This window comes from Protopterus annectens, chromosome 4.part0, assembly GCF_019279795.1.
Source record: "Protopterus annectens isolate FY-2018-M chromosome 4.part0, PAN1.0, whole genome shotgun sequence".
Taxonomy (NCBI): Eukaryota; Metazoa; Chordata; order Ceratodontiformes; family Protopteridae; genus Protopterus; species Protopterus annectens.
The window spans coordinates 844058289-844070657 of NC_056733.1; the positions used below are offsets into that span (position 1 = coordinate 844058289).

The following is a 12369-nucleotide window of genomic DNA, read 5'->3' on the forward strand; positions in this document are numbered from 1 at the left end:
GAAAATGACACAGGGCAAAATGTTGAGTACCTTATTTAATTTCAGCAATACAGGCCAATTGCATGTTTTCTTGTTTATTATAAGTAAAACTACACCTACAGATGATAACTTAGCAAAACAGCTTAAAGCCCACAAACCTTCGCTAGAGAGAGAGAGAGAGAGAGAGAGACAGAGAGAACAGAATTGCTAAAATAGCTAACTATGTGCCCTTATTGATCCTCCTGCATGTAGCAGTCAAGTATATATTTCCTAGCACTGGCACTTGGTTTATTTCGGGGGATCTCATCTTGTCCTTATTTTTGTAGTTTCTGATGTAGAGGATGGAAAGGAGGGCCCTTTCTCTGTTTACTGAAGCCCATCCTCAACACATCTGCCTATTTGTATGGTTTGTACTCCTGGTTTCTATGTCTAGATCTCTCATTACTTTCAGCTGCTGCAGAACCTAGACAAGCTTTCCACAGGTGCATGCTGGGAAATGGCACTCTAGTAAAGATTAAGCACTTCTTTGGGCAAATCTGAAGAAATTCTGGCAATTGAAACCAGTTTTCCTGCTTCTTATCTTCATGCCTCTTTTATGCATTGCATTCTGGGTATATGTAGTTATACTTGGGCGGCTTGAATAGTAGTGACAGTCTCAAACACACTTGTAGAATGTTCTGTAGTAACTAGGTCAACAAGCAAGGCTAAACTGTGACTTCAAAAACTGTGCAGACTAGGAAGGAAATTGTAGGTTTACCAACACTTAGCACTATCTTAGAAACTTCATAATGACACAAACTCCAGTATTAGTTCAAAAATCACTTATATTAAAAAACTAAACATAAATATGGTTTAGCACTTTCATCCCAAACCTTGGGACTTCTTCAGACCCATTGCTAACAAGCTGGAAACTTCATTAAATATTAAAATAAGTTACAAAAATAACCAGTCATCAGTCACGATCAATTAAGCAGTAAAAGTTAAAGAAATATACAAAGTTAAATGGTTTTAATACATAATAAAAAAAATCATTGACCTAAAATTTATACAAAAAACTTGGTGTGTATCGTTCATATTAAAAACCTATGGTAAAATGATGTGAATAAATAAAAATTTTTATTCAAATACTTATTGTAATTGAACTGAAAAGTCCACAGTCACTAAACTGACTTCTCTGTTTATTAAACTTGAAAGGATTAAGAACTTTTGTCCTACTAACTTAAAAACAGCATAACAAAATTAAAACTACTTAGGTAGGTGTACCCAAATAGTTATATTATTTTATTTTAAACTTGCCCTAATGTTTAAAATGGGATGCAGGGAAATATGTTCATTCAAGCCTGGAAATTTGGAAGCATGTAACCTGAGCTGCCATTTCATTTCTTTCTCTTCTAGTCTTAATTTTATACTCCCACCTCTAGGATTACATTTAACGTGCTCAAGAATACCAAATTTATAATTATCATAAATTGGACACCTAACAGAATGCTTCAACAGAGCACTGTTCATATTTTCCTTTAAAATTTGATATTGATGTTCATAAATTCTCTTACGGAGACTCCTTTCTGTCGGCAGCCCATACACATAACAAGATATACTACTCCTTTGGAATGACAGCCGGGATATAGAAGGATAGTTTGGACATTTCTTCCTTATGAGACCATGCTAGGAGGACTTATTCTCATGCCATAAAAACTGCTTCCATCTAACAGTTTTCAGTTTAACATAATATTGGAACTGGGAATCTGAAGATTAGCATTAAATGCAGTGTTCATTTAGACTAGGGGCAGTATAATATGCTTCAACTGTTTCTTCCAGATAAAACATTAACTTAGTAGAATTTATATGAAAGAAGTCCATCCGACAGAACTTTTTTAGAAACTAATTGTACAAGATGCAAGACTGTATCTACTGGAGGCATTTTAGATGGGTTCTTAGAGAGGGGTTACGCTCCAAAATCCACCTTTATGGTAGAAGGGACAACTTTGAAGATTAATTTTTTGGGGGCATAGGTGTAAGAAACATGAGTTTGCACCCTTTAAACTCTTTACCAGGCTAGCTAGAGTCTCCCCCATTGTGCATTAGGGCTGCGGTGGAGTTATGAGTCCTTTTGTGAAGTTCAATGTGACAGGTTTGAGCAAGGCCTGCAGACAACAGGCTGGCTACAAGCTGTTATGGACAGACCCTCATAATCACAGACTGGTGTTGACTAAATCTGGTAATTCAGCTGGAACTGCTTAGTTTTGAATGTTTGGTGGCTTGGTGCATTTATCACTAATCCCATGTCTTACTATTGATGCATATTAGGTAATTTGTTTACTGTTTTGATTGACTACAAATGAATGCATGTCAATAGCTAATTCTTCCCAAATAAAAGTTTTAGGATACCTTCATTTGTAATTATGAGCTTGTTCATTCCCAACCAGGCAAGCATCGACTGCCAAAGCACTGACATCATACTGGCAATTGTTAGTAGAGAGAGGAGTTTGGACAGAGAAGCATACTCTAATCATCAGGGAGCATGTTGGTGAAGCATAAGATGAACACAGAAGCAAAGCTAAAAATGACACATACACAGAGGCAGGTTAGAGAATGCAGACATTATATGGCGAATACAAAGAGAAAGACCACACCTTATAGTGTGTCCTCTCTCATAAAAGCAAATACTTACTCCCACACGTTCCCCTTTTTAAAAGCAAAAATGAATTTACTTAGTTTAATAATGCTTAAAGTCTTGCTGATCCACAGGATTTCCTATTTTGCCTCGAGAATTATTTCAGGTTTTTGACTCCTCAGCAAAAGGGTAGGTGAGGATTGGCAAGGCTGATGCATTCACACTTCCTAATAACCAAAAAGGTTACTTTTTGGGGTATCTTGGGGGTATAGCCTTGGAGAATATAACCCCTAAACCCAGGCTTAGGAATAACTGTCCTACCATGGAACCCCGAAGGTCAGTGGAAATTTGTATGACTAAGGTCAAGAGAGCAGATGCAGGTAAAGCCGGGAACACAGGTTGTTATGGCAAGAACCCCACATTAATGAGTTCTGAGTGGATTTGGTAATTCAGAAAGAACTGTGTACAGTTTACCTTATCCATTTGCATTCCCTGAGGCTGACACCTCTTTGAAGTCCTGCCCTCAGTGTACATCTGGATTGGTAAGTTGTTCTGTTGACAGTTTCATTGTCATCATTAATTGGTTTAACTTAGAAGCACAGCCCTCAACCTACCATCACCAGAATCTGGAACACTACCTGTCCTAATGTGAAACAAATGAGTAAAATGTGGAGCACCATATTAAATTACTAATACCTTTAACTAGGAAGTTCACAGCATGCCTACCATTTATTTTTACTAATACCTTTAACTAGAAAGCTCACAGCACGCCTAACATTTATTTTATACTTCTATAAGGCACTTTGGATGAATTAATGTGATTCAGTGTTACTTACCATGAATATTAGTTAAAATCTTAAAATCGAATGTGCACAACAGATCTTTCCAATGTGGAACAGTAGCACATGGTCTTTGTAAAACTCAGAAATGAGGATTTTTCCTTATAATGAGGTACACTTGAGAGGTAAATGAACACAGGTCTGTGAATATTTCCATTCACATTTAACTTACTGGAAATAAATGTTTGACTTGGGACATTTCCTTCCACATTTAATGGGCCACTTAAGAACGAATGACTGTGGATATTTTCTTTTACATATTAAGTTATTATTCCCAGTATAAGTTGCTGAAAGCAATACACAAGAGGATGTTAGGATTACCACCTCCTCCTTTTTCTGCAGGACAGTCCCTATCTGGTTACTTGTGTCCTGCAAAAGTAACCAGAAAAATGGCAAATGTCTGAAACACCTATACATTATATGGAACAGCATAAACAACTCAAATGCTGCAACAATAAGCTTTTATTTTGGCAAAAAAGTGATGTTCAGTCCTTTGTATTGGCTACCAGTAGAGTTTGCCCCGAAAATCGTATGTTTCCACCAAAAAATATCCCACTGTGGGCATCTGAAAAGATGGCAACCCTTTAAAAGGTACTGCCTAGTGTCAGGCAAATTGACTGACATCCTTGTGCAAACCATTCTGAAAGACTTCCTAGCCAAATGTCGGCTCTGTTCTTGCTCAACACCAGGATAAAACTGCAGTCCTAAATGTGAAAAAATCCCTATCCCTACTCACCCTTCTTCACTAGTTTCCTTACTTCTATCAGTTTCTCTCCCCTGGCTTTCTCTCTAAATATACCAAAAGCCTGCTTTTCTCTCACTTCATATTGTAATTCCCGTTTACATTATACTAAGTTATGTTTAATTTCTCTGTTAAATCATTGTCATTTAACTTGTGCATACGGTTAACCAATGGTTTCATTTTATGTCTAATTTGGTATATATAAACTCAATTTTTGTATTATTTCTAAAGGCTGTAAAGTTATTATTCCTAAAATGTTTTGTAATACTTTGCAGCTTTTGTCCCCGGGCCTCTGATGAAAATGGGGTCCTGACCAATCGGACTCTCCCGGTAATCAAATGGCAGTAAATACATAAAATAACAAAAAAGTGCTGCTTCTCAAAAGCTATCTTAATAAAGGGTCATACTTTGCAGTCAATTCGTTTTGTTTTATATCAGGATTATCTAAACACGGTTTGACAGATGAAGAACATGCGTACATCAGCAGCAGCCTAACCCAAACGTGCACAGCATGTTATCAGTCATTTACAAGCAGTAACCCTGAGAAAATCTGTGTCCGTCCGAGATAAATGGCAAATGTCTTACATATGACACCTGTCGTTCCACACGCAGCTCTGTACATATTCACTGTAGGAGGAACATTTCCAGTGCTGTAATATTCAGGTAGCTATTCATTTATTCTCGAAGCTACCTGACACACAGGTGTCCCCAGCATTTAGGTGCTGTGGGAGTCTAGGAAGCGCTTCCTAAGAAATGGCGACAAGTTGTCAGATCAATGTTTCCTGATGTTACCTTTACACTGTCACGGTATGTAAACAGGTTGTTCCTGTCCTGCTCCCACTTCAGCTCCAGTTGTGCACTTCACGTTGCCAGGGCGAGGCACAGACATACACGCAGACATGCAAAGCCCGGAAATATTCTCAGTAGAAAAAAATACATTGCAAACTATGCCATTTCTCACTAGAGGCAGCAGCAGCAGCCTCGTACGTGGCAAACGTATCAACCTTTTCCCTCTTTTCTGTTGGCTTTTTTGTGCTGTTAGCTAATTCCAGTCAGGAGGAGGAGGGGAGAGAAACATGGGGAGTAGAACTTGGATAATGTGCCCCATATAGCAGCCCCCTCCCTGAGAAGGAAACAACATGAGTGACTAGCCAAGTGCTGCTACTGCTGGCGATCATCCTTCCAACGAGGCGGGGCAGAGGCAGCAGCAGCCTGGGCAACATGGAGTTGGGAACACCTCCAGCCTGCAGGTAGTACTACCGATCGATCCTGCCTGGGATTTCTGTGTATGTACACACTGACAGTACATGGCAGGAGCTGGCGCCCATTTGTAAATCTTCGCCTTGGGGATGGATGGCTGCTACTCTAGAAACATGATCGCCCTCCTAGGCTCCTGTGAGGAGGGGGAAAGGGGTCCGCAGAGCAAGTTGGGCAGTGCTTGCTGAGGGAAGGAAGGATCCACTTCTCACACAGCAGTAACCTGCACACAAGCCCACCCAGCAGGTCAGGTTGGCTGTGAACGGCCGGTCAGTGTTACGGGAATAAACAGAGGGCTGTCTCGGAAGGATAAAGCGCAAAAATAAACGCCTGCACCTTGTATGGAGAAAAGAATTAAAACATGGATGAGTATACGGAAGAAAACTCCAGCAAAACGGAGAAGGGAAAGACTCAAAAGGGAAAGAAATCTAAGAAACTGTTCCGTAGGAAATCGCTGCGATCGGTGGGCAGTTTCGTGAACAGGATCTTGAAAACTTTAAGCACTTTGGCTCACTTTGGAGACTTGGAGCGGACGGACGTGGAGGATGATGATGGTGGGTTTAAGGATGTACCTGGCACCCATAGTGTTGGCGCAAAGGAGAGGGGGCTGGACGAGCCCCAGCTTGGTGGGTGCTCCAGTGGAGAAGTGACCAACACCGTGAAGAGTTTAACTTTGTCTTCTCAGGGGTCCCTGAGGAATAACCTTTCCTGGTGCTTTGGGGACAAGACCCCCGGAGTACAGGGGCTCAAGAATCACGGCAACACATGCTTTATGAATGCTGTTGTACAGTGCCTGAGCAACACCGACCTGTTCGCCGAGTTCTTGGGGCTGGAACTGTACACGTCGGACCATCCAGTGGTCATCGATCACAGCACGACAGGAAACATAAATGGCAGTATGAATGTCAATCTTGGGGCGGCTAGTGACGAGTCAGTAATAACAACAAAGGGAGAGGTCACCACAAACCTGGCATCCCTTGTGCGTGCTTTGTGGACCTTGGATTATTCACCCCAGCTTTCCGTGGAGTTTAAGGTGAGCTCTTAAAGCAGTTGGAGTTCCTTGTTACAAATGACACCACAAGGAAAACTTACTTATGAAACGTAAAATAGTAACTTATTAACTGAACCTAGTGAGTACTCCGCGTTCTTAAAGAAACAGTTATTAAAATTACTGTTCTTAGCTAATGTCAAATTTCCTACCTGTTACGCATTTTGTGAGGTGTTTCGAATCAAAAAAGCTGCCGTTTCAGTGTGTGGGTGTGAGTGTCAGGCTGTGTGTCTCATTGTGTGCTTCTGTATTTATATGCAGCGGAAGTTGATATGTCTGGGAACAGGTGTAGTTTCCACCTGCACAGCTTCTCAGAGCGTACTTTGGCCAGTTGTGTGCAGCGTGAAAAACTACACCATATAACTGTCATTACGTTATGCTCATTTTAGCTCTCAAGTCATCCTGTACTAGTATAGAACAATCAATGATTGCACATACTGCCCAATGATATTCCATGATGATGAATGATGTTGTGTTGGCTTCAAACTCTGTAAACACCAGTGCATTCTGTTGTGCTGTTCCTTTCTATGATTTACATTTCCATTTTAATGTATGTCACACATTCTGAACATTTTTTTTTAACATTTGGTGAAAAAAGATTGAGAAGTAACTAGCAAAAATAGCAAATGCCTCATTTCGTTATAAGAATTTATAATGTTCCTCCTAACGTTGAAAAAAATGTAAATGAAACACTATAGACTGATAAGATACATTGACAGCTTTTGATGTAAACAATACAGGCTGAGGCTAGTTATGCAAAACTAAGCAAAATGTTTGACTTTTAAGATTTTAAGGCTATGAATTAATGGTAAAGAAAGTTGATGGAGATGATCGTTGGTAAACAACCTCACAAAGCCTTTGTAAGAAAAGTTAAAAGTTCCAGTGGTGGTGCATACAGTTAGTAACAGTAATAGGAAACAAAACTCACTAGAAATAGTATTTATAGTGATCCGTATTAGGCCCAGTCTTGTTCACATTACATGTAAGTACCCTTCCTAAAATTCTAAGCTCAAATATAATCAAATATGCTGCCAGTCAGAAACTGCGTAACAGAATTCATGCTGAAAGGATGTAAAAAAAAGTTACAAACTAATGATGAAGGTATAATCTCATAGTCTTAAATAATCATATTTCAGTAATATGGGAAGTAAAGTCAGTTGTAAACATGTTCAATCCAGGCTAGACTAAGTGAAAAACTGAAAGAATTTAGGAGCAGTAATATAAGTTCAATTTAGGTTTGCACATCATATTTATATTTTATTTTATTTCCCCTTTTGTCTCTGGGTTAGTTCCACTAAGCCAATGGACTTTTTTCAGGGGTGACTCAAGCTGATGTTCATACTAACTAGGGAAGATTTGCCCAAGGCATGGGGAAATTTCAATACCCTTTTCAGAAAGTGTCATGGGATCTTTTACATCCACATGAGCTACCATCAACAGGCAGTCTGGGCTTCAGTTTAATATCTCATGTTGTTAATAAATTAGGAAACATGTTATGTAGTTTTACCCATACAGTAAAACTACTACAGAGGGTTACAGACGTTGAGGTTATACTGCTTACAATATCAGAAATATGGTGATGATTTAAATCTGACTGCATGGTGTCTTATATGTTGTACTATTCCAGCAACTAGGCTTATAGGCAGTCTTAGTGGGAACTGGGCTATGGAAGCATTCTTCCAGGTTATAGCTACTATGATTTAGAAGTAAGAGAGAAGTTAGATATTAGAATTTTAATGATTTGAAATGCACTCCCATATAAAATAAGAAGTAAACAAAACTCATTTAAGACAAAATTGAACATATAATATTGGGCACATACAGTTAACAAACAAACTAATTTCTGTGAAGAAAACTTGGGAGTTGGCTTGCATTTGGTTTAATTAATGATTGTTGGGGTGTAAAGTGCTTGGGCTATGTTGTGGTTAGATTTTACAATCGAATGTTGATTTTGATACTATATTGAAATAACTCATTTGCACTGATTGTGTACAATATATTGAAATGCAACTCTCAGGTAAGAAGGTATATGACATGATAGCAACAGGTGTGTGTGTGTGTGTGTGTGTGTGTGTGTGTGTGTGTGTGTGTGTATGGATATATGCATGCACACTGCTAATATTGTGATAGATAGTGCCATGAAACTAAATGTTAACAGAGAAGTAATCTTGAGAAAAGTAGTATCACAACTACATCTTTTTTACTGCAGTGAACATGAGAGTCATGTTCAGAGCATGCAAATGTATAATAAAAGACAGCACAACTTGTAGGACTCGACGATAAACATGTGCTACCATCACTTACTGTCTGCATGGACTATCTCCTGATTTCCTGAAAATTCCAAGGTGCTTCCCTTTTATTTTTTATTAGTTTATTCTTTATACAGGTAATCCAGTAGGCATAAGAACCTTTTTTGTCAGGGATGACCTAGAGTCATTGGCACATTAAATGATTTGCTCAGATGTACACAGTAGGCAAATGGAGACTGAGATTAACAAACCAAGGGTGTAACCTATGTTTTACACAATCTTCATCTGTTAAGCATTACATGATTTTGCATGTTTTGTATTTTCAAATTAAATAAGGCCAGTATGAATATAAATTGATTTGTAAGCAGACTAAAAAGTTGGAGTAATTAAATAAAAGTACAATTCTTGGCTATCCTCACTGATCTTGTAGGTTATTCTGAGTGTGGGTGGAGCAAGGATTTAAATTCCATACCAGTTTTAAGACTACTCCCCGAACACAGCAGTACTTTTTTCTATGCTATATATATCCTAAATACACAGTCATAACTGAAACTCATATACTGAAGTTGTTGCAGTAAGAAGCTATAACTTGGCTAGCTGGTAATCAGACAGATATGCATCCCTCTGATTGCAGTTATCTTCCTTGTTGACTCACTTCTGCCGTTCTAATTGGATTTTTATATTTGGAACAGGAACAGTTGTTCCCTCCTGCAGGGCAAATTTTTGCCTAATTAATAATGAACTTGCACATAATAGCCTACATGGTGAATGCCTGTGTGCACCCATGAACCCTAGTATCACCATCCCTGAGGGTCACTAGTACTCCAGATGAACTCTGCGTTTGCTTATGTATCCATTTGTAAAGTTACTTCCTACTTTCATATATACGTGATGCTGGCTGTTTTGAGCAGCAGAACAACATTATCTTATAGAAATTCATAAATCTTACTTCAAGCAAGTATTGATACTTTTTTGCACAAACAGTAATAAATTACTGGACTAAGGTAACTAATAGAGTTTGAGATAATATACATGAAGAAATGTATGCAAACAACATTGTCATTATGAAGATAATGCAAAAGGCAGTATAGATTTATATGTAATAATGACTCAAGGCTGGAAAGTTTTAGGGGCTACACTTCCTAGAAGACAGGTGAAGGTAAGCAGCCTCCATTAGTTGTCAGTGATTGTACGGTGCTTGAAGTGATTCATTTCTGTGTTTATAAATCAGAGTCATTCTCCGTAAAGTGAGTCCTAGTAGTGTAATTTACATTCTGGTTCTGTACTACTGTCCTCTGCGCTTGTTTCAGTCACATGACTTGCGTAATAGTTCTCCTTATATATGTCTTGGGGCATGAACAAATAACTCATGAAATTACAGAAAGTCGTATGGAATGTATCGAGCTGGTTAGTATTTGTCTTACACATTTGGAGATGCAAATTTTGGACATGTAAATTGTTCTTCCAAGCAGAGGAACTACTGCACTAAAACGTTTTAAAAACTTTCTGAAGATAAAGGAAGAGTTTTAAATTGCAGTGGGCACATTGACTAGTTGGACACTATTTACCTTTGAGAATTTAAACTGTTCAGAAAAATATTTGGTGCTTTACTAACCATTTTTTACCCTTGTGTCATAATAAAATGTATGCAATCTTCATAGACTTCTGAAATCTTGCTGTACAGAGTATTGAAACTGCTGTCACTGTGCCAAGCACTTTATCTTAATATAGCTTAGCTGCTTTTCATAAACTTAATCAAGGATATGGCACATGTAACATTTAGCTTTGATCTTTGACTTTGCATTTCAGCATCACTACTTAGAATGCAGTTTATTATTTAGGTGATGTTCTATCATTATTTATTAATTTAGTTTATGCATTTTGCTAAACATTTAAACCTGGCACTCCTACTGTTCTTTTTCAGAAGCCTAGTGATGAAACTTACACTGGATACAACAGAGAGGCTCATATAGCCTATTACATAGATTCTTATAGTTACAGAACGATGTTTACAACATTTTAAGACTTACAGCTTAATGGAAGATATCTAAGGTTACCCAAATGTAATGAGTCGTTAGTATCACAAGCAGAAAACCCAAGAGCTATATCAGAAACAACCATCTTGCAATAATAGAAAAAATATGCCTAGCTAAATACTACAATAAAAAGTGAAACACAGGTTCATAGGTGTCTACTAGGCTAAAGACCAGAAGGGCCTTTTTAAGCCCAATCATGCATCCCAAATCTATGACAAGTTCTGGTACCTTTGGTAAGTTGAAGCAGGGGCTTAGGGGATGAAACATTTACAGACAGGGGCCTTGGAGATTAACCATTTACAGGCTGCCTGTGTCCGTTAGAGACATACATAGGTGCTAAACAAGGGGTGAATTTCCTGTTCCCAATCCAATTGTCCAAGTTATACTTGAATTCAGTTAAGAAGGGACTCTGCTTCACATGGATGGGGAGCCTGTTCCAGGGAAGGGGTTGTCTCTGGGATACATACGTGTGTCTTCAGCATGTCCTATTTATATCACAGGCAAAAAGAGTTTGTGGATTTTAAGCTTGAAATCACAGCACATCAGAGTATTCTCAGAATCCAACCCTGTACACTGTATCTGTGAAGTGACTTCTCCAACCATTATGCCAACTCTTTACAATTGAACACTTATTAGGATTTTAGTACACAATCCATTTATTAATAAAAAATGTCACTGACCTCTGAATCAAATTGAACATTAATTGTGCCTGCACCTGTGTTTGTTTTGTCAACTTTATCAGTATAGGAAAGTAAGCCATTAGTATGGTTGTGTGATGATACTACCATGGGAAAAATTGGAAAACTAAAATCTCTCTGTCAGGTTATATTTGAAAGTATGAAACAACCTGTAGAAAATAAGTACTGATGAGGTTCCTGTACATTTTACTCACAGATCTGTAATGAAACATCAGGTCTCTCTTAGATGAGACTCAAAGCAATGCAACTGAAGTACAGAAAACACCTGGAATCTTCACCTTAACGTTTTGCACAACAAGACCATGCAATAGACTGCAGTGTAATTATTTTGCAGGGAAGCTATACCCTTCTCTATACCCCCTAAAGCACCAGCTTTAACTCTGCTCCCCCAAGTTTATATTATATATGTATATATATATATATATATATATATATATATATATATATATATATATATATATACATAAATTACATCACTACCTGCAAAGTTGCAGAAACTTGGAAAAAAAAGAACTTTTAAAATAAAATTTAAAAAAGTCTTACCATTACTCAATTTTCCAAGTAGCACAGCACACACTAAAGTACAATACTTGTAACAAATCATGCCTTCACATATAATGACCCTGACAGCATGTGATACATGTGTGTATGTGTGTGTGTGTGTGTGTGTGTGTGTGTGTGTGTGTGTGTGTGTGTGTGTGTGTGTGTGTGTGTGTGTGTGTGTGTGTAGCTATAACTCAATATTTATCTATCTATCTACATGCATTTACATATGGGTACATGATCAATCACCAAAAGGCAATGTTGTCAAAATCCATTTCTTTGAATAAAACTTTTTGGAAAATGGACTTACTGAAAAATGAAAAATAAACTAAAAATAAGTCTTTTTGCAGGAAGGTAGGCCCTC

The 12369-nt window shown here is 38.0% G+C and overlaps 1 protein-coding gene and 1 long non-coding RNA gene across 2 annotated transcripts in view; one reads left to right on the forward strand and one right to left on the reverse strand.

Moving 5' to 3' along the window:
* LOC122799616 overlaps positions 1-6702 on the reverse strand; it is a 193360-nt gene extending 186658 nt beyond the window's left edge. The window contains exon 1 of the long non-coding RNA XR_006364483.1: positions 6632-6702. This is a non-coding gene — a long non-coding RNA (uncharacterized LOC122799616). The remainder of the gene's footprint in view (positions 1-6631) is intronic.
* Positions 5072-12369, forward strand: part of USP43 (ubiquitin specific peptidase 43) — a 2684284-nt gene continuing 2676986 nt past the window's right edge. Inside the window, exon 1 of the mRNA XM_044068791.1 lies at positions 5072-6464. Within this exon, the coding sequence (XP_043924726.1) occupies positions 5793-6464 (672 nt within the window). The 5' untranslated portion in view covers positions 5072-5792. The remainder of the gene's footprint in view (positions 6465-12369) is intronic.